This window comes from Fistularia commersonii, chromosome 14 (genome assembly GCF_037954325.1).
Source record: "Fistularia commersonii isolate RoL2024-O1a breed Wild chromosome 14, RoL_Fcom_v1.0, whole genome shotgun sequence".
Lineage (NCBI taxonomy): Eukaryota > Metazoa > Chordata > Actinopteri > Syngnathiformes > Fistulariidae > Fistularia > Fistularia commersonii.
In genome coordinates, this window is record NC_141297.1 from 2,390,552 (window position 1) to 2,412,979 (window position 22,428).

The following is a 22,428-nucleotide window of genomic DNA, read 5'->3' on the forward strand; positions in this document are numbered from 1 at the left end:
CTCCTACGCTTTGGACTCTAAGTACTTGAAGTCCTCCAACTCCCTTTAGCCTCACCGTTCCACCTGGGTTCCTCTCATTCACACCCATATATTCTTGTTTTGCTGCCACTAACCTTCATTCCTCACTTTTCCAGAGCAAACTTCCACTTCTAGATGTTCCTCATTTTGTGGAACCACTCGCATTTCCTCAACCGGCCACTAGATGGCGCTATTTTGCGGCTGAGCCCTGGTGGGGGCGGGGCGTAAGGCCGAGTGGAAGGGGAGGGGGCGGGGCCTACGGTTGCTATCCAGTGTGGCGAGGTGTTAGCCAGGCTAAGCTAGCCTGCGCTGTGCTGTGCGGTGCGGTGGCGGCGGCTAGCAAGATGCTCACATCCAGCGTTGTGTACAACATAGAGGTCCCCGCCAGCTAGTACACGTTTACCGAACACAGAAATCCCACTCGACACCTTCAAAATGGCCGGGATTATCAAGAAGCAAATCCTGAAACATTTGTCAAGGTAAGTGACAGACACATTCGACTCTGTGTGCTAGCCTGTTAGCTTCCTCCCCCCTCACCACAACCCCCCTCCGCCGGGTGATGGCTCCAACGTCTCCGCCTGAATCTTACTTTTATTAATATTATTACTGTTATTTTTCCACCTCATCTCTATGGAGATGCGTTCATTTTCACAGTGAGTGCACTCTGTCTTGGACTGTCGTTGTGTATCGTACTTATAAAGGGGACATTGAACGCACCACATCAACTTAACGTGAAGGGGACAGTGGATGAAGACCTCTGGCTGTAGCAGCTTTACACCCGCAGGGCCCTTATTTCATAAATACACTTATATTTCACATTTTCGTTCATAAATTTGTTTTTCCTTCATTGTCCAAAATGTGTGCATCGATGTAAACATCATTCCCAGTGGTCCTGATTTATCAATACTCTCCAACCTGTCAATGGTTACTGTCATCTAACCTTGTGTCATGGAGAACATCTTATACAACATTTGTTTTATATATTTTTATTGCAAGAAACTTGCAGTAGATCTAAGAAGTCCCTTAACATATGATTTTCTACGCCCCCCCCCCACATCATTTTATTTTTAGTGGATTCTACGCATGCAGCTGTTAGTCAGGGTTTCTGGGACGTAGGAGAGCTGATGGCATTTCCAGTATTTCAATCACACAGCGCTGCAAAATTTATTGTAGTGAATTTAATACTCTATTTCACCAATAATGTCTTCTCAACAGGGAAAAATGGGGAAGCGGTGTCTGCACTGGGACAGGGACAGATAATTGCTTTCCAGAGAGACATGATCTTGTTATCAGGGTCGCTAAAAGGCATTTCTGTTTTGGCTTTGCCATTGATTTGTTTCCCATGTTGCACCCCTTCAATATAAACCTATTACAGCCTCCTATTCTGTGATAGCTGTTCATTTTTACAAAGGATTTCCTATAAATATACACACTTCTACTGCAACGAGCCTGGCTCTCCCTCTAAGTTATTGAGAAATGATTTTGGCTTGAAGGACAGAGTTTGAAATAAGTCTCTGACTCCAGCTGGCTGGGTGAAAGTTAATTACAAACCTGGAGTGTGTGTGTGTGTGTGTGTGTGTGTGTTTAGTAATAGGCTTGCTGTTAAACTGACTCACAACATCCTCCTCTCCATTGTCTTGGTCTCTGAGTATTTTACACAGAGGCTTAAATCAGGCCTTGGATAGTCAAGAAATAAATATGTAAATGAGTTATTGTTGTTTTTTTTTTAAATTAATTTAATTATTAAAAATACATTTATTCAGTAGTCCTCAAAATATCACCTTGTTTTTCTGACACGACGCTGTCTGGAATTTATTTTAGTCATTCTTATGCTGATGTTTCCCTTTAATCCAAACAGGAATATTTATGCAATCGATCCATCTTCTCATTATTTTGTTAACAATTTGTAAAATCCAATTAAATATACTCCAAGTGACTCGTGGCTGGTTCTAATTCCAAAAAATGAAAGGCATGTGTCATTCACTTTTTTTTATTACTCTTTCTCTATAATGTTTCATTACACAACTGTAGTTTACCGCTGAATGAAGAAGATTTTGCTTTTGCGTCAAAAAGTGACAACGATAAACCGATCTTCACAATAATTACCGTGTGTTTACATTTGACTTTCTTAATGGATTTCAAGTTAGATCCTGAGCACATTTGGCTTTGCATTAATTACAAATCAAAACACTTTTCAACATTTGGCCAAGTTTTTACAATGACCTCTCTCTTGTCTTGGATTAGCTTTGGAATTCCTCTCATGTTAAAACCCACACTAATCCCAGCTGTTAGCTTATGCTGCTAGCGCCACTTTAGTCTCTCTCTGCTGGTGTCGTGCCTTAATTGCAAATGTCAGCAAACATTTGCAGTTTATTACGGATTTAAAGTTCCACAATGCTGAATGCAAACCTTTACCGGAGGCTTTCGTGATATTCGGCAAATATTTGATTGTTTTCCTTGCACTGTGGATCCTCTCGCAGGCGGACTTCCAGCCAGTTGAGCTGGTCGGGGTTAGAAGGATAAATACGCGTCAGGGAAGGGTTGGAGGAGGGAATCTGATTTGAACCTTTTATTTCTGCCTCGGCTTGATTAGTTCCCTTCTCAACCTTTATTTCATGCGTACAAAACGGCGGGCGAGAGCAGCAAGGCTGTATCGTTTACAGACACTGAGTAAAAGGCAGCAGAGACGAAGTTGTGGAGGTTCTTCTTTGGGAGTGATGAGGACGGAAAGGATCAGGACTGAAGATCTGGAGGTCTTGAGGAAGACCAGCGAGGAGATTTCTAGATGGAGGGAATGAGGACGTGAAGGTAGTTGGTTTGAGACGGGAGGATAGATGGAGGAAGATGATCAGCGATGACGGCCCTTGAGTTGCCGCTGGTCTTCTGAGACACTTAGCCTTGGCTCTCTTTTTAAAATGAACAAAAAATATATCATCATCTCGAACAGGAGATTCATGTGAAATTAAGAAATGAGTGTCCAAACAGTGCGGGGCTGTTTGGCTGCACTCTGGAAATGTCTGCTCGGCCTCTGACCGCTCTATGGGGCTTAATCAGGGCATTAGGCTTGACAAATTTTTAGGTTTTAAGCTTCATTTGAACAAATTAAGTTTTGACAAATCGTCCGTTATTCACAACGCAGTCCGAGCCAGCGACCAACCGGTGAGTCATGATTTGTAGCCCCCTCGCTGAACATCTAGCGCTGCTCTTTGAAGCACAAAGTCTTTTTTTTTTTTTCTTTTTAACCGTCATTGGGATTTTTTTATTTTTTATTTTTCACGCGACGCGGCGAATGCTTCGCAAATCGATTTACTCAGAACGCCGGCTCTCCGTGACACGACGGCCGTTGCGCAATAGCCCGAGTCCAAAAAACACCCTGAATCTTGAAACAGAATTTTAGATTCGATTCTAACATTTTATCTCTTTGCCTCTTAGGTTCACCAAAAATCTGTCGCCGGACAAGATCAACCTCAGCACCCTGAAGGGGGAGGGGCAGCTGTCAAACCTGGAGCTCGACGAAGAGGTTCTTCAGAACATGCTCGACCTGCCCACCTGGTTGGCTGTCACACGGGTCTACTGCAACAAAGCTGCCATCAGGGTGTGTGTGTGTGTGTGTGTGTAAGCGGTCCAACACTCGCGAGTCGCAGGGCAACATTGGTGGAAATCCATAAAAGCCTTCCGTAATTCCATGCCTCGGAGTCAGTCTTTCACGTCAGTGTGCAGAGAGTATGGGAGGATAAGGCCGGCGCTGAGAGCACGCCACTTCTGACGGCGCCGGCGCTTGATAATGGAAGCAAACTGCGATTCAGACGAGCACAAAAGGCCAGAGGGCAGAGTGACGCTGAGCAAGCCGACGCCGAGCATCACAGGGGCTTGATGTTGTTGCACAGGATCTTTTTAATGTTGTTTTTTTTATTGAACTGCTGCATGTTACGTATTCTATTAACCTATTTGTGTGTGTCCAGAAACTAGAGATCAGCTCCTCTGTAGAACTCAAGGCTCTAAACTGGTGATTTTTTTTTTGTTGATGCTAGCGTTTTTATTTATTTTTTTTTTGCATTTTTGTACAGCTGCACATTGAGAAACCGCGGCTTACCGAGTTTCGGTAAGGTGGTGTCACGGGTTAGCGGTCCGAAGATTTCCCCCCGGTGTGGTTTTTGTTTCACAATGAACTTAACCCAGCTAGTTTGTTTGGAGAAAAAGTTAAAAGCACCGTGTGGGCGGTTTGTTTGTTTGTTTGTTTTCGAAAAACCTGATCCTGATCCCCCCCTCCCTCCCCGACACTGAAAACCTGCGTGTGTGTGTGTGTGTGTGTGTGTAGTTATTTTTGGCGCTGGGCGGCAAGCCAGTCCGCGACTCAATCACTCACTCATCCGGTTAGTCACGGGCGTTTTGTTGCACGTGTTCAGAAGGCGTCTGGGATGCCGAAGGGGTTAAAGGGAAGTGAAATCAAGGCCAAACGCGAGCGTCTGTTCCGCCTCTTTCACCGCCGTTTTTGTTTGTTTACAACAACACGGCAATGGGTTTGAAAACATGAGCATGATGTATTGAAGACCTTTTGCAGCAGCGTAGTTGTAACTTTCTCAGAAATAGTAATCTCAGAAACATTTCCGACCCACGCTACGCAGCTACCAGCAACCCCGATCGCAGAGCGCCGGACGCTCCACTTGAAAGCGTATATAAATAAAAACAAATAGCTGCATCATCAGCTAATATCTCCAAAATATTGTGAAATACCACAAAAGCCCGCCTCGGATACATCTTTTGAAACGGTTTCGCAGATACTCTCCTCCCCTCCGGGGGTCCGTGGTGACATACGCGACCTCAAAGATGTCCCGTATCCGTGGAAACCATTCACGCATTCCAGCCATTCAACACATCACGAGTAAATCGTGCCGTAATGATCCGTAGATGCCTTCAACCACAACCGGAATTCAGCGGGAACACGCGACCTCCATTGAGCCTTGTTGGCTTCCAGATAAAAAATACCAGGAAAAATATAAAAATAAGGAAAAATATAAAAAAAAAGAATATAACCCATATATAAATATGTGCAAAAGTGGCAACTGGCAGCGTACAGCAATGCTTACAGTGACAACACCTGAGTGAGTGAATGAATTAATGGTCGTCTCTATAATTTTTGAATGAGAGGTTGAATAGTTTTCTGTCTCTATATGTGGCCTTGTGATTGGCCGGCAAACCGTGCCTCCCGGCCAATGACAGCTGAGCATTAGCGGTGTAGATGTTGAATGAATAAACGAACGAATGAATAGAATATTCTTTTAACCGTGCCACAGTGGAGAAATTTCAACTACTCACCGCTGAAAGTGGACAGTACAAGAAAGTTATCTTTTACTAAACTAAAAATAAACAGTGTTAACAGTATAAACAGGATAGGACTTGATAGGTAGACAATATATAACAGTGTAATCGTGCAAAAATGGCCACTAGCAGCGAACAGCAACAATGCTTGCAGCCGCTAACTAACCAATATGAAGACTTTCCATACCTAAATGGTTTCCAGCTAGTTAATGTAACTACTAATTGTGCCGTTTTACACAATATTAGTCTCCAAACTTTGCCTCAGATGTGAGTCTTCAACAAAGGTCAAGCTTTACAAAGCGTAAACATTAATAGTCATAGGTTTTATGTGTTATCCTTCGGTAACGTTATCTTTATTTTGCTTTTTTCTAATTTGACACCAGGTCTTAAGCGACTCACTTTCCTATCCTTGGATCATCACTCAGTTTAACTACCTCTTAACGGCGCTGCGGTGTTGTTGGCTGTGCACGCCGTTGTTGCGGCGGCGCCGCGCCCCGTGAATGACAAACAGTGCAGAGCGCCGACTCCTTTGACCCCGCCGCCCTCTCTCTTTTCAGATCCAATGGACCAAGTTGAAAACCAGCCCCATCTGCCTGGTAGGAACTTCGTCATTTCTGCCCGCGGGAGAATCTCGCTCGTCTCTGCAACGACTATATTTAGACGTGGAGCCAGAAATAGCTCTCCTTTTTGAAGGATTCCAGCCACCGCTTTTTGTCATTGCGCTGTTTCGGCCGAATCGCCTCATTGGGCGTCCGGTCCGCATTATCATCCATTAATGATGGGCTCCTTCCGCGTTAGCGGAGGCGCTAAGCCGGTTTGGTCTTTCTGTGCAGTTTTTGGACAAGGTAGAGGTGGAGATGAGGACCTGCGAGGAGCCGCGTCCTCCAAACGGCCCGTCGCCCATCGCCATCACCGCAGGACAGAGGTGCGCTAACTCACGTACCGTAAATGAGGTTTAAGATCCCAACTCCCATTTTGTGCTTTCGGTCACAAATTGTCTTCCCCCAGTGAGTACGGCTTTGCTGAGAAAGTGGTGGAGGGAATGTCCGTTCGGATCAACTCCATAACCATCAAGGTTCAGGCCCGCGCCTTCCACGCCTCCTTCGAGCTTTGGCAGCTGCAAGGCAACAGCCTCAACCCCAAATGGCAGCGCAGTGACCTCCGCTACACCCGCATCACGGACCCAAAGAGAGGAGAGGTGGACTGTGGCACGCCGCTCATCTACTGACCGCTGTTTGTTAAGCTTAATTTGGGGTTAAATTGAACTTTTTTACCAGTTTTCGGTAATGGAGTTCTCTGCTGTAGAAGCACTTTGCACCCGACGCGTCGTCCCATCGAGACGATTGTTTTGGTCCGAATGAGCGACGACTTGTACTCTGTTTCGGAATAGCTCGGATTAGTTAGTCATCAGTGGAAGCATGCTGTTTTTTTTTTTTTTTCTTTTGGGAATCAATTCACACACACACACACACACACACACACACACATGCCGTGTTTGCTCATAAACTGAATACTAAGGCGCGTCCCCCTCTCCCTCAGGTGTTGACATTTAAAGAAATCAACTGGCAGAGTTTGAGGATAGAGGCAGACGCCATCGAGAGCCAAGACCAGGATCTGGGCAGCACGCCGTTACGCCTCATCACCAACCAGGGGCGCATTCGCATCGCTCTGAAACGCAGGGTGAGAAGACGTTCACGCGCGTCACTTACTGTTACCGCGCGTTATTCCAAATTAGTCACATGTACTTCATGGCTCTGCTTAGATAAAGGACTGTAACGTGCTGGCCTCCAAGCTGCTCTTCATCCTGGACGACCTGCTGTGGGTGCTGACCGACTCTCAGCTGAAAGCCATCATCCATTACGCCAAATCTCTCAGCGAGGCCATGGAGAAGTCGGCCCAGCAGAGGAAGAACATGGCCGCCGAGTCGCTGCAGGTGCCAAATATTGTCGGCGAACCTGATTTTCGGGGATTTTTTTTTTAGCTTTACTGCTTCAGTTTCCCACGTTCGCTACATTTCAGACCGCGCCGCCGTCCCCCGGGATCCACAGCCTCTGGGCGGAGCCGCCGCCGCCGCCGCCGCCGCCGCCCGCCAGCAACATGAGCCAGTGCTTTGACCTCTTCGACGTCAAGGAATCCTCCTACCACACCTTCATCTCCCGCCTGGACCTGCACATATGCAACGACAGCTCCTCCATGGATGACGGTCGGTCGCGCTCTGACGTTCGAACCCTCACAGCTCGCCGCTCGGGCTCATCACCTGTAACCGATGCTCTCCAGATGAGGCGCCGCCGCCGGGATTGCAGGGCGCCATGCAGCTGACCTTCAGGAAGCTTGGTTTCGACTACTATCCCGTGCACAGGCTCGGTGAGTGCAGGGCCCGCGTCATATTTGTGGCCATAAGTTACCGTATTTTCACGACCATAAGGCGCACCGTACTAAAAGGCGCAGTCTCACTTATGTGTGCCATCATTGTATTTAACACACATATAAGGCGCGCCTGATTATAAGGCGCGGGTTTTATATACAACCCACGCCCACACTTCCCCCTTTAACGTCCTCTACTACGTCCATCTTACAACAACACACACACAAGCATACAAGTCTGCGTATTTAAAAATAGAGCGGGAGCAAAACTGAGTTTGGTATTCACATTTTTTTACCGGTAATCGTCATCAATCGAACCAATCGAAGTCCTCATCCTCTGTTTCTGATTTGAACATCTGCGCTAAATCTCCGTCAAACATGCCAGATTTACTTTCTTCACTGTCAGGGTTGCTTTCTGCGCCGCGCAGCTCCTCAGAAATGATGCCGGCTTTTGCGAAAGCTGGAACAACAGTGCCGGCAGACACGTTAGCCCGAGCGTCTACGATCCATTCGCTGCCTTCCACTCTTAGTGAAACTGTGGTCTCCAAGAAGACTTTTCGTACCCCGTTGTGCGTATCGCTACCGTGCTGGTCCCCCTCTTCGCCACAGTGCGACTCAAAGGGACGTCCAAAATGAGCGGCGCCTCGCCCATGTTAGCATGTGGCTGGATGTGTTTGTCGGCGATGTTTTCAGGGTTGTTAAAACAATGATGCTCTGCATAACGCACACACCCGTTCTTTTATATACAATCAACGCCCACACTTCCCCCTTTAACGTTCTCATGATGTTCTCTACTAAGTCCGCCTGACAACAACAACAACACACAGGGCGCGCCGCACATTTTGAAGAAAATCTAAGACTTTTATGTGCGCCTTATAGTCGTGAAAATACGGTAACTCAGACACCCCAGAGCAAAGCGGCCTCGCTGAAACGTCGGCGTCTAATGGCTCGGGAGAGGGTGGGGGGTTAAAAGTAAGGCCGGGAGCCACCTTTTGTCAGGGATTGCGGTCAATTTAACAAAGCTTTTATCACCCTCGCCGTCCAGGTCTTCCAGCGACGTTCGTTTCGGGTGACCCCCCCCCCCCCCCCGAGGCACGGGCTAAAATTAACGGAATTTCCTTTTTTTTTTTTTTTTTTCTTTTACTGATGGGGAGAATCTTGAACTGAGCAAGGGCCCGTAAAATTAAATTATGGGACGCATCTGATCATTTTCCATCAGGTAGGAAATGCTTCATTTGCCGACCTCGTCTGGCGGCGGTTCTGCTTCTGGCAGGAAATCATAATGTTACGTTCCGAGACAAAAAAAAAGAGGAAAAGAAAGGAATATCAGTCCCGTTAAACTTTAACCGCTGAACGAGTGCATAACTCAATTTAGCAACGGTATGTCAAATTAAATTTCCACTTTAAAAGAAATTGAAATATTATTAATCCGTTCCAGCCCCTTGGTTTTCGTACGTGTTCTTAGATAAGAAAAATGTACTATATGGATAACAAAAAGTGTATAAAAGAGTGCAAAGAAATAAACCGGTTTTATTAAATTTATTTACCTTGAAGATGGGAGGAGATGAGCAGAGGTTGTGGGAGTTTTCCGTTTGTTGTTTTATCCTAAACTTAACTCACTGGCTGCAAACTTAATGCTACAATGTGTTGCTAAATGTAACTTGCACACTTTGTTACACGTTATGTCTAATTTTCACTCCGTTGCTAAATGCGAAGTTTAGCTGTAAAGTGTAGCAAAGTGTGCACGTCACATTTAGCAACGCATTGTAGCGTTAAGTGTGTAGCCAGTAAGTTAAGTTAAGGATAAAGCAACCAATGAAAGAGTCCCCCAAGCTCCTTAGCGAAGTTAAATTACGAAGGTTATGAATGAAATTCGTAATTCAAACTTGACTTATGAGTTAAATTAGTTACAGTATGTGATCGAGCTCGTTACTCAGTTTGTTAATGTATCAAATTAAATTTCCCCATTAAAATGTCTTAAAATGCTAATAACCCGTTCCAACTCCCTAGTTTTGTGTTTAGTTTTTTAATCAGAAAAAATTACTTCGGAAAGTAGCAAATAATGTAAAAACAATTACTTATACATATAGAAGAGAAGGTAAGGAAATAAATCTTTTAATTTGGAGATGGGCGATGGAAGATCCTCAACTTACCGGCTATTATAGCTTGCTAGCTAATGTAACACTTTGCTGCACTGTTTGTCTAAACTTAATTTATGGACGAAGTGCTCTTTTTAAAACCACCAAACCGTCCCCGACCGGCTTCAAACCACTCTTCCGCCGCACCGAATCCCCGAAAACGTCTCCCGCCTTCTCACAGACGATGCTTTCCATCACCGTATCTTACCGACGACAACTTTTCCGTCTCTTCGCGGTCGAGTCTGCAGCACCTCGCTCGTGTTTTCCCGTGATTTCCTCTGGGCTACCCGGCGGCGGGCGGCGCGTCTGACTCATTTTAAACGCCACTTCACGGTCATATCGGTGCCAAACGCTCGTCCTGCTCGCTCCTGACTCGAAAGTCAAGGTTACGATTTACGGTGCATCGAAAGCTCGCGCAGAGCTTCGACTTAAAAAAAGCTGCCGGACACAATATCACGCCGTGAGAACACACAATAACGCACGTATCCGTTGTTAATGTTACATCGTGACCCTTTCCTGTGCAGCTGACGGTTGTCGGCACTGGGAGCGCCACAGCGGAGCCATGGAGGCTCAGGCCCAGTGGGCGGGGAAGCTGCTGCAGGAGTACCAGAGGCGGGCCGAAGCCTCCGGGTTCCCCGGGCCGCACAGCGAGGGACCCCAACCCTGCAAGGGCTCGCCTGCAAAGACGGGTCAAGGTATAAGTGCAGAATTCACCGGGAACTCGTTTGTTTCTCAACTGGTAGTTGAGAAAGGTTTTGCTCCTCGTCAAACAGCTCGTATCCCCGGCCGAAAGAAGAAAGTTTTCATGCTAACATAAAAGTGCTAAAGTACGACATGGTTACGGGTGTGTTCGCCGCCATGATTCTTCATGACGCCGGAGCTTCTGCCGATGGAAATCCTGTGATACAATCAAATAGTCGACGAGTGGAGATTCAGATTGTTTCTGATTTTAAGGGAAATGCACAGAAATTGAGTATTGGGAGCTTGATAGCATCCATTTGAATTGAAAATTGCTCCAGAACTAAAATAGAATCGCCAAGAAATTAGCATCCGGTGTCATCTGATTGATTTTAACATTATAAATAGGACAATAACACTTGAAATTTCTCTGAAAAAAATCATTTTCAATTCGGTAACTGTTTGAGATTTTAAGAGAAATCCACAGAAATTTAGTATTGGGAGCTTTATAGCATCCATTTAAAATGAAAACTGCACCAGAACAATCATAGAATCACCCAGAAATTAGCATCAGGTTGCATCCAATTTATTTTAACATGATAAATAGGACGATAACACTAGAAATTGCTCTGGAAAAAAAAAAAATTAAATTCAGTAATTGTGATTTTAAGGGAAATGCCCAGAAATTCAGTATTTGGAGCTTTATAGCTTCCACTTGAAATGAAAACTACACCAGAACTATCATAGAATCATCAAGAAATTAGCATCAGGTGTCATCCGAATGATTTTAACATTATAAATAGGACAATAACACTTGAAATTGCTCTGAATAAATCATTTTCAACTCAGTAATTGTTTGATATTTTAAGAGAAATGCACAGAAATTTAGTATTGGGAGCTTTATAGCATCCATTTAAAATGAAAACTACACCAGAACTATCATAGAACCACTCAGAAATTAGCATCAGGTTGCCCCCAATTGATTTAAACATGCTAAATAGGACGATAACACTAGAAATTGCTCTGAAAAAATCATTTTCATTTCGGTAATTGTTTGAGACTTTAAGAGAAATGCACAGAAATCGAGTTTTGAGAGCTTGATAGCTTCCATTTAAAATGAAAACTACACCAGAACTATCATAGAACCACCCAGAAATTAGCATCAGGTTGCCTCCAATTGATTTAAACATGATAAATAGGACGATAACACTAGAAATTGCTCTGGAAAAAAAAAAAAATTTAAATTCAGTAATTGTGATTTTAAGGGAAATGCACAGAAATTGAGTATTGGGAGCTTTATAGCTTCCATTTGAAATGAAAACTACACCAGAACTATCATAGAAACACCCAGAACTATCATAGAATCACCCAGAAATTAGCATCAGGTTGCATACAATTTATTTTAACATGATAACTAGGACAATAACACTTGAAATTGCTCTGAAAAAAAAAAAATAAATTAAATTCAGTAATTGTGATTTTAAGAGAAATCCACAGAAATTGAGTATTGGGAGCTTTATAGCTTCCATTTGAAATGAAAACTATACTAGAACTATCATAGAACCACCAAGAAATTAACATCAGGTGTCATCCGAATGATTTTAACATTATAAATCGGACAATAACACTTGAAATTTCTCTGGGAAAAAAAAAATTAAATTTAGTCATTGTTTGTGATTTTAAGAGAAATGCACAGAAATTGACTATTGGGAGCTTTATAGCATCCACTTAAAATGAAAACTACACCAGAACTATCATAGAATCACCAAGAAATCAGTATCAGGCAGCATCTATTTGATTTCACCACAATAAATGGGCCGATAACACTTGAAATTGCTCTGAAAACATCCTTTCCGCTAAGTGTATTCTCTGCCACCGACTCGCTCCAGACGGACCGACGAGTCCCAAGTCCAGCCACCCTGACAAAGAGCAGGCGTCCGGCAGGAGCGCCGGCACGGCGCTGCGAAGGCTGCGCTCCAGCTGCGTGGTGGTCAGGATGGACGACGTGGACATTCACCAGGCAAGCGCTTATCGTCCGCCGATCGGACCCGACGCTCAAAATTTAGCCGGTTCCCGCTTCGAGTCCAGAGTCGGAAAGCCTCCGGACTTTATCTCGCCGAAACAGACGTAGGATTCGTAGCGGCGCCGCCGAGAGCCTCGGTAGAAGTATCGGTGAAGGGAAACGTAGCCGCTTTCGCTGTTGTCGTATCTTATCGAACGTAAAAACCAGAAAGCGGTAAATATTCTCCGATACACATTTGAAGCCCTCTAGAAGCGACACCGTGACAAAGAGGGATGAGAAGTCGGGCTCGGGGTCGGTGCCGCGTGAACGCTCGGCTGAAGAGCGACCGCGAGCAACCTCAGGATGAAATGAAAAATGTCATTTACACCAGCACGTGATTCGTGTCCGGCCGGCGAAGGGGGGGAAGGACTCGTCCACGCAGCCGTTTCTGCTCGAGTTTTCCATTTTTTTTTTTTTCATTTTCGGTTGCTATTGTGTTTAACTTATGTTTATAACCTTCCTACGTCTGCTGCACTTTCCGCGTTCTGATGTGCGAATTGAAATTTCCCCATAAGTCAACGATTCGAGGCGCGTTCCGTTTTTCAAATGATCATCCCGTCGACAGTAAAGAGACACGTTTCCTGGCTACAATCAGCAGCCGTGACGGCAGTTAGATAGACGCGGGCCGACAAGTAAGGACTGAGAAATAAAAGAAAATAAGCCCCGATCCGGACAGTGAATGAAAGACGTAGCGGGAATAAAATTCGAAAACAGCGTTGCGGGCGCAAATCGGGAAAAAAAGACGATTTGATGGAAATCACCAAAAGAGCACTCGCGCTCACATTGCAAAATACATATTTTACTGCCTGTTTATATATTGTATAGTTATTGTATTGCCTATCAGTATATTTTAAATATATTGTCTATTTTATACAGTTTTATATTTGTATTGTCCAGGACTGCCGATGGAAATTAGCTATGAGCTATAATCTGGTACAAACATCTCTGCCTCTGTGCTTAATGTATTTGTACACTGTCCTAATAAACTTCTGAACAAACATTAACTCGATGACACTTCTCTGGCTCAGGTGTCCACGAGGGGCCGGCAAAACAAGAAGACGCAATCTTTGTTGTCGTGTAATCGGAAAGCTCTGCATTTACCCGACAGCATCCCGGCAGTTCACCTGCAGTTCACGGAGTACTACTTCCCAGACAACCCCAGCGTACCGGGTAAGGGGAGAACCAGGAAGTGTTTTTTTTTTTTTTTTTTTTTGCTATAAAACAACCTCGACGGCCGTCTGGGTCGCCGCAAAAAAAAACAACCGGTGACGATCTCCCGTTCGCCCGACTCTCCCCTCCGCCTCCAGTTCCCACGTCCAGCTTGTACGCCCAGATAAACAGCCTCCAGCTGTGCGTGGACGCCGCCAGCGTGCTGTGGATCAATTTGTTCTCCAGAGGGCTGCTGCACACGCTGGACCAGGTCAAAGCCTTCTACCACCTGCAGGACAGCAGCAAGGCCGAGGAGCACGTGGACATGCGTTTGGACGCGGCTCAGCTCAAGGTGAAAACGCCCTCGGCTATCGAACCGAGGAGTTTTCGGAGATCCGCGACGCGGCGTTTAAAACAAGTCGTGGACTCGTCGGACTCTCCGTCGCCGCATCTCGCCGCCGACGGAGAGCGTTGTCCGTGAGAAGGCGGGATTTTTCGGGGATTTGCGCTTTAAAAAGAAGGGGGGCTTCACTCGGTCGCTAAATGCTAAGTTTAGCCGTAAAGTGTAGCAAAGCGTGCATGTTACATTTAGCAACGCATTGTAGCGTTAAGTGTGTAGCCGGTAAGTTAAGGATAAAGCAACCAATGAAAGAGTCCCCCAAGCTCCTTAGCCAAAGTTAAATTACGAAGGTTATGAATTAAATTCGTAATTCAAACTTGAGTTAGATTAGTTACAGTATGTGATTGAGCTCGTTACTCAGTTTGTTAATGTATCAAATTAAATTTCCCCATTAAAATGACTTAAAATGCTAATAACCCGTTCTAACTCCCTAGTTTTGTGTTTAGTTTTTAAATCAGAAAAAATGACTTCGGAAAATAACAAATAATGTAGAAACAAATACTTATACATAATAGAAGAGAGGGTAAGGAAATTAGGTGGTTTTATTTCCTTTTATTTTGGAGATGGGCGATGGAGGATCCTCAACTTACCGGCTACTATAGCTTGCTAGCTAATGTAACACTTTGCTACACTTTATGTCTAAACTTAATTTATGGACAAAGTGCTCCATTTAGCAACAAATCCTCCTCCACCAAAGTTAAATTACGAAGGTTATGAATTAAATTCGCAATAAACTCTTACCGTACCTTTACTCAGAAGTTAAATTGGTTCTGTGATCGAGCTTGAAATCATCGTAAAGATTAATTGAAACGCTAATAATCCGCTCCAACCCCTTCGTTTGGTGTTTTGGTTTTTAAATAAGAAAAATTTACTTCGTAATTAGCAAATAATGTATAAAAAATAATAATACACGAAAGAAGAGAATGTAAAGAAATAAAGGGGATTTTATTTCCTTTCATTTAGGAGATGAGTGGAGGAGGATCCTCAACTTGCTTGCTAGTTTAACATGCACACTTTGCTACACTTTTAGGCTAAACTTAGCTCTTATGGACGGAGCGATGCCGCTCCTCTTTTTAAAACCATCAAACCGCCACGACCGGCTTCGCCTGACGTTCCCGCCATCTAAGTGGCAAAGCGAAAAATCCACCGAGCGCCGAAACGCCGCAGCTAATACACTCGTCGGTCGAATTCCCGGTGTAACTCTACGTATTCCTGACGCGGTGTTTTGTTTCTTCTCTCTGCAGTTGATAATCCCCCTGGACTCGTCCATCCTGGACCACCCCGAGCGTCCGCAGTCCCTCTGCGTGACCGTCCCTCAGGCGGCGGTCAGCAACACCCGCCACTGCCCCCACGGCTCCAGGCCCGATCTCAAAACCGCCTACGACAAATTCACCGCCAGCGCTTTCTTCCATCCGGCGCCGCCTCCTCCTCCTCCTCCCTACCCCAGAGACCAGAGTGCCTTCTGCGCCGTCCCCACGACCTTCCTCCGCCACTGCGAGGACACCGAACCCCGACCCTTCGACAGGAAGCAGCTGCGCTCCCGGGACGTCTGGTCCCTCAGCCTCTCCCGGGTGAGTCTGGGTTTCGACGGGGCCCGGAGGCTCCCGAAGGGCAAGACGCAGCCGTTCGTGGAGCCGTTCGCCGCCTCCGTGTGGATGTGCCGGCCCGAGGCCTTCCGGCCCGGACGCCCGTCGCCCCCCGGCTCCCCCGGCGAAGACGCCGCCTTCGCCTCCGTTCACCTGTTGGCTCACACCGTCACCCCGCTGAAGATCTGGCTCAACCACTACCAGTACGTGGCCCTACTGAGGATGAAGGACGCCATGGCTCGCTTGGGGGCGGAGCTCGGTCGCGATCTGCGGGTGGACAAGCGTGCTCGCGGCAAGAAGGCCAATACGGCGACGCTTTGCCTCGCCCTCCTGGTGGACTCGGCGGAGCTCGGCCTCCTGCTGCCCCCGGCGTCGGCGGAACCGGAGGGCGAGGTCCCCCGCACCCCGGAGACGGACAGCGCGAGCATGACGGATTCGGAAATCTCCCCCGCCCATCACCCGGCGCCGGAGGACGGCGGCTTGGAGAACGGCGTCCCTTCCGTCGACGCGGCGTTCGAAGAGGACGAGCAGGACGGCGGCGTGGAGGAGGCGCGCGAGGCGGTGGAGGAGGACGAGGCGCAGGGGGAACGCCGCCTCCTCTCGCCCGCCGCGTCGCCGGCCCTCTCGCGGGAGCCGTCCACCTTCAGCCTGGAGGGCGAGCTGTCCAGCGCCATCAGCGTCACCAAGGACGCCACCAAAGACGCCATCAGTGCCTCTCTGGACCTGACCAAAGGAGCCTTCTCCATCACGAAGGACGCCTTCAGCATGCTGAGCCGCGGCTCGGGGATGAGCAAGCTGTTCAGCCCGCAGGCCAAGTAAGAGCGCGTCCGACTCCGGCGTGCGGCGCTCCCGCGCTTCCCTCCGTGTTTATTCGTGCGTGTTCACAGGGAGGCCGTCCAACGCAACGACGAGTCCCCTCCGGCCGCCGCCGCGCGGCACCCGGCGATGAAGCAGTCGCCGTCCCAGCATTCCTTCGACAGCGCCATCTTGGACGGGAGCCTGCCCGACGAGAACCTCTCGGTGGACAGCGACGCCAGCGACAACTTCGTGGTCCTCCTGGAATCCGGTGCGGGAGATTTACGAGCGTCCGCGTTCGCTTTCGCCGAGCGGTTGGAGCTCCTGATTCGCAATATTATTCGCAATATCACAATATTGTCCCAATATGGACAATATTGTCTGTGTGAATGAGGGGGTGAATGGTCGCACGTGTGTGTGAGCGAGCGAGTGTGTGTCTCTGTATGACACGGGAATGACAGAGTGAATGTGTGTTTCTTTGTAATTATAATTTATAGAGTCGGGGATGGAGTCCATGCGTCCCGGGAGCAATCCTCCGGGCAGCCGAGGCAGCCCGGCCCCGGGGACGGAGGGGGGGTCCTCGGCCGATCTCAGCAGCTCCCTCTCCCAGAGCACCGAGGAGGCGCCTCCGGACGTGGTGAGTGTGTAGGTCGCTGTGAAAAAAGACGAGCGTACATCGAATTTGTAAGAGTTAGATACTATGATAATACTTAATTGATCCCCATGGGGGAAATTCTTTTGTCACAGCAGCGCAACAATAAATATGAGTATAAATACACAGCGATCCCTCGCTATAACGCGGTTTACTTTTAACGCGGTGTTCTGCATTCTGATTGGCTAAAAAAAGTCACGCCGCTTCTTCTCTACCTGTGCGTCAATAACGTCGCAGTTGAATATGTACACGTACGTAAAACAGCTTGCCGAATTCACATGACGTACGTGCAAATTCTCTCGCGATTTCGAGTTTCTCTAAAACCCATAATGTTGACAAAACGCTCTGGAGCGACAAAAGGGCCCAAAAGGCAGCGGAAGATGCTATCTATGGCAGATAAAGTTAAACTTCTGGACATGCAAAGGGAAGGTAAAAGCTACGCGGCTGTACGTTGGCATTACGGAATGAATGAATCTTCCGTTCGTTGCATAAAGAAGGAAGAAAAAAACATAAGGACGACAGCAGCGATAAGTTTAAGTAAGGATGCAAAAAGGGTTGCAACTGTCTGCAATTTTTTTTATAATCATTTTTAATTTTCTCCCGTTTAATCCAATTCCTCGGGTCGCGGTGGGCGGAGCTAATCTCCGCCATTTGAAGCCTTCTGTTCACATTTAGAATTATTATTTGACAGTACAGTACAGAAGTTATTTGTTGAAAAAAACGTTTGTAAAGTACAGTACTTTTATTTGTGAAACAAATGATTGAGCCTGTAAAATGGTTTGTTCTTTCTTTTCAATGTATAATAGAGTATTTAATTGTATAATAATTGTAAAAAAAAAAATAAAGGTTTCTACTTCGCTGACGGGTTCTATTTGGAACGTAACCCCCGCGAAAAACAAGGGAAAAACAAGTAGAACAACATAAAGTCTATAAATGTTGTCTATAAAAATAGACAACAGAATGAAAAAAAACAACAACAAGGGTGATAACGGACAACCTAAACAACAGGGGATGAGAACAGCAACAGTAACAACGACAAAAATAAGAAGGATACAAACAGAGTGACACCGACGAGGATAAAAATTGTTGTTTTACATCTGAGACATTCGCGTAAATCCAGCAATTGATGTCTCTGGCAGTCGTCGGTGCTGCTGCTCGCCCTGAGCGGCGCCGCCTGCACGCTGGAGGTGCGAGGAGAGGACCAGGTGGTGGCGGCCGAGGCCCAGGGCGTCAGCACCCTGCAGCTGGGGAACGTCAGGGTGTCCGACCTGCTGGCCGGGCTCGTGCAAGGTAACCTCTGCCGTCGGCGTGCGTGAAAAAGCGTTTCCCGACGTGGTAAAAACCAAAAAACGACCACCCGTAATAATGTATAATATGTTCGTATCTGGTAATCCGACCTGATTTATGCTAGCGTGGAGATGCTAGCTGTTAGCGTGACGGGTCCCCTGTGTTGTGTCAGCTCCGCCGGGGTTTTCGGCGCCGGATCGACCGCGCCGCCGCGCCCGCCCGGCGGTGCGCCTGCGCGCGGAGATGGGCCCGTCGGCGGCGCGCCACACCGCCATGGCCGAGTCGCTTGGCTTCCTGGACGTGCGCGTGCAGGACTGCCGGGCGGAGCTGCTGGCCTCCACGCTGGCCAACATCGGGCCTTTCCTGGAGGACGAGTTCAGCGTCGACGGGCAGCCGATGAAGCTGCACCTGCGCGATGTGACGATAACCCTCAAGGCGAGTTATCGCCGGCGTTCTCGTACTTATAGCGAATTATAGATGTACGAACGAGAGGGTGAACGCGACTGACGGTCCGGGGGGATCCTCGCTCCTCCACCAGTCACAGCTGGTAGATGTGCAGGATCGGCGTCACAGATGATGAGTGAATGAATGACGATGTGATTGTTTTTTTTTTTAGGACGACGGCCCCCGGATCTACCCGACGGCCCCCCAGCCCATCCCGGCGACTATCATGGTGGAGCGGCTGCTCCTGGAGCGCGGCGACGACGGCGTCCTGCGGCTCAGAGGTGCGGGCGGCGGCCCGGGGTCCGGCGCCCTTCAGCCCCGTCGGGTTCGGAGAAAGACGAACGGGAAGTGACCCCGATTTCCTCTCCTGATTTCAGCCGAAGAAGGCGGCGAGCCCCAGCCGGCGGCAGGCGTTCCCGCGGAGGATTCGGATTTCGACATTTCCTGCCCCGTTCAGCGGAGCAAGGTAGGAAGCGTCTTTTCTATCCTTCTCGAAGAGACGGGTTCAAGCAGGTTGGAATGGGTGGAGAAAAGTGTCAGGGGTACGAAGAGATAGAAGACTTTCAGCCAGAATGAAAGGAAAGGTGGACAAGACAGTGGTGAGACCAGCCATGATGTTTGGACTAGAAACTGTAACAATGACATAAAGACAGCAGGCGGAACTAGAGGTCGCAGAGATGAAGATGTTGAGGTTCTCTTTGGGAGTGAAGCCAGAGAAGGTCAGAGAAGCCAGAGTGAGATGGTTGGGTCATGTGCAGAGGAGGGATAGTGAATATATTGGTAGACGGATGCAGGAATTGGAGGTCTGGAGGAAGACCAAAGAGAAGGTCTATGGACTTAGTGAGAGAGGATATGAAGTTCGGTCGTGTGAGAGAGGAGGATACAGAGAAGAGGGTGAGATAGAGAAGGTGGATTCGCTGTGGCGACGTCCGAAGGGAAAAGCCTAAAGAATTTGTCATAGGGGTGCGGGACATGTACGACTGAGACAAAGTGGTGACAAAGATGGTTTGGACACAAACACTCCTCTGTTCGTGTCCAAACCATGCTTAAGATCTGGGTAGAAGGTTGCTGAAGGTGGAGCTGCCAGGCAGGCGGTCCGGAGGAAGACCAAAGAGAAGATTTCTGGACGTAGTGAGAGAGGATATGAAGGTAGTTGGTGTGAGAGAGAATAGGGTTGGCTGTGGCGACACCTGAAGGGAAAAGCCCAAAGAAGAAGAAGAAAAAGAGTGTACGAACATTATCACACACCAGAAAACTGCTGCAAAAAACAACAACCGGGCTACAAATATCCAAACTGCGGTCGCGGGCCGAGTTTAGATCTTCTAAGTGTTACTTCCTGTAAAAAAAAAAAAAAAAAAACACCGTGTGCGTACGAGAAGAACGTGCCCAGTTTTTGGTCTGAAGGTTTACTATTCACAGCGACCGCCTGACACCCGGCAGTTGAACAATCCTTCGGTTTCGCAGGGACAAACCCTGGAGGGTCAGCTCTCCGACGCCCGGCGGGCCCTGACCCGGGCCCTCGACGACCGAGACCTTCTCCTGGCCGAGGTCAGAAAGCACGACCCCGCGTTCCGCCTGTGAGCCGGCGTCCGGCCGGTACGAGCCGAACTCGCCCCGAACTCGACGTTTGACACGACGACCCGTAGCAACGGATCACCTCTCACAAGCCGTCACGTAGAGTCCCGGTCGCGCCTTCCACGTGGGGAGGCGTCCGACTCTGAGGTACGTCACCGGTACTCCACGCCATTTACTGTACGAGACCCCGATTCTCAAAACGGGTCGTTTCTCCCCCCGTCGCGCGCCGGTTTCAGTATTTGTCGCACCGCACGCCTGGGGAAGAATCGCGCTCACGTTCGGCTCCGGCCGACGTTTTCGGGAAACACGACTTTAAAAAGTTGTCAAGCATGCTTTGTGAACGGTTGCACATTTTTACAACAAATAGGATAAAACGAGAGCAAGACTAAACTAATGTAGATTACATCCGTGTGACTTTTTTTTTTTTTTTTCCCCATTTAAGAAGTATTATATATGTATATATATTTAGCTGTTATATGTTGAAAATGTGACGTGAAAAGTAGGGAAAACACTGCACTTTTTTTTTTCTTGAAACAATCCCAAAAAAAAAATACACACCGTAGCGACTGCAGGCTGTATCATTCCCCTGTTATGTTTTATTTCCTTTTCTTTTGGAGTTGTGAAATAATGTCTATTTTTTTTTTTTTTTTTTTTTTTGAAACCGGCAGCTTCGCCATCGCAACCGTTTTTTTTTTTTTTTTTTTTTTTTTTCTTTCACACCACGGACTCATGACCTGAAAAGGTGCAAGACAATAGAAGCTTCCAGAAAAAAAAAACAAAAAAAAAAAAACTCGATCTCCTTGAACACCTGTTTTGCAGCCGGCTGTGCTGCCAGTGTTATCATTTCGTGTTCTCATTGTTTGGCGTAGGCAGTGGCCCGACCTCCTGAACTCGCACTTCATCATGCATATCGTCTCCTGTGTGTATTTATCGAGATTTTCTCTCAAAGCGGCGGCCCAGATTGCAAAACCGCACGGAAAATCACCGGAGAAATCGCGCAACGGCGCGCGCGGCGTCGCGTCAAACCCGCGAAACAATAATTAACAAGTCATACAGACGGTACAGTATTTCATTCATTCACAAGACACACACCCGTGAGCTATATTTATGTAAAACCTATTATATATACGGGTTTGCCTTTTTTTAAAGGGGGGATGGAAGTCATTCATATTAATGTTTACAGAAATTCCTAACATTTCACTTGTTTTTTTTTTTTTAATTCGCGTGCGCGAGGGAGACCTCCGGTGGCCGCAGCCTGTCTAAGCACCCACCTGTGTTTTTATTTTTATTTTTCTAACACGGTTGCCTCGCAAGTGACGAATGACAGATTCTTGCAGGGGAATGTAGAATATTTAAGCAATAGAGAGCTTTAGGCTAATAAAAAAAAAAAAAATAACAAAATCCCGACTGAGATGGGTAACACTAAACTTGATGGAGACTCTTTGGATTGAAAATGTCAATTTTTCCCTTGAAACCCCCTGCATTTCGATTGTTCCAGACGATTCCGACGTCGGAACGTCGAGCGTTATTTCCTTTTCGTGTCCGAGGTCGGCCTGCAGTCGGTGTTTTGTAGCGTTCCCGCTTCTGCAGGCTCGCCCGGTGCGCCGCTTCAGGGCAGGGCAACGGCAAGCCGTCAATTTCACGATTCAGAATTCGCTTTTTGGGAAAAAAAAAAAAAAAAAAAAAGTCTTACAATGGGATTCGATTCGGTGAAGCCGAAACGTGACCCAAAAAAAAAAACAAAAAAAAAAAACGACGCCCGTTTTTTTTTAAATTAAGATTTTGAATCCGCCATCTATGCATTCGGCTCTGCGCGAACGCCTGCAGGGGTTCTTTGGTAAAAATGAGTTTTGGGCTTCTTGCCCAGCCCTGGACTTCCCCTCACCTTTCTCGCCGTGCACGTGCCGGAAAATCGTACCGGCGTCGTTCACGGCTCGCGAATGAACCGCGCTCGTCGGTTG

The 22,428-nt window shown here is 47.3% G+C and overlaps 1 protein-coding gene across 1 annotated transcript; it reads left to right on the forward strand.

Moving 5' to 3' along the window:
• The first annotated feature begins 342 nt into the window (after nucleotides 1-342).
• On the forward strand, nucleotides 343-22,220 carry bltp3a (bridge-like lipid transfer protein family member 3A). The gene is made up of 21 exons (XM_086159596.1): nucleotides 343-497; nucleotides 3,451-3,613; nucleotides 5,895-5,933; nucleotides 6,171-6,262; nucleotides 6,346-6,535; nucleotides 6,877-7,017; nucleotides 7,100-7,270; nucleotides 7,357-7,540; nucleotides 7,615-7,701; nucleotides 10,364-10,534; nucleotides 12,407-12,537; nucleotides 13,608-13,749; nucleotides 13,887-14,080; nucleotides 15,373-16,529; nucleotides 16,602-16,780; nucleotides 17,007-17,146; nucleotides 18,301-18,451; nucleotides 18,621-18,883; nucleotides 19,065-19,173; nucleotides 19,270-19,358; nucleotides 20,357-22,220. The coding sequence occupies exons 1-21, from the start codon at nucleotides 454-456 to the stop codon at nucleotides 20,471-20,473; spliced, it is 3,954 nt and encodes a 1,317-aa protein (XP_086015722.1). The 5' UTR covers nucleotides 343-453; the 3' UTR covers nucleotides 20,474-22,220.
• The last annotated feature ends 208 nt before the right edge of the window (nucleotides 22,221-22,428 follow it).

Bases quoted from the DNA above. Each gene is read 5' to 3' on its own strand.
- bltp3a (XM_086159596.1), top strand. From the start codon at position 454: ATGGCCGGGATTATCAAGAAGCAAATCCTGAAACATTTGTCAAG. The intron at 3,614-5,894 runs GTGTGTGTGTGT...CTCTCTTTTCAG, and splicing joins GCAACAAAGCTGCCATCAGG to ATCCAATGGACCAAGTTGAA. The intron at 12,538-13,607 runs GCAAGCGCTTAT...TCTCTGGCTCAG, and splicing joins ACGACGTGGACATTCACCAG to GTGTCCACGAGGGGCCGGCA.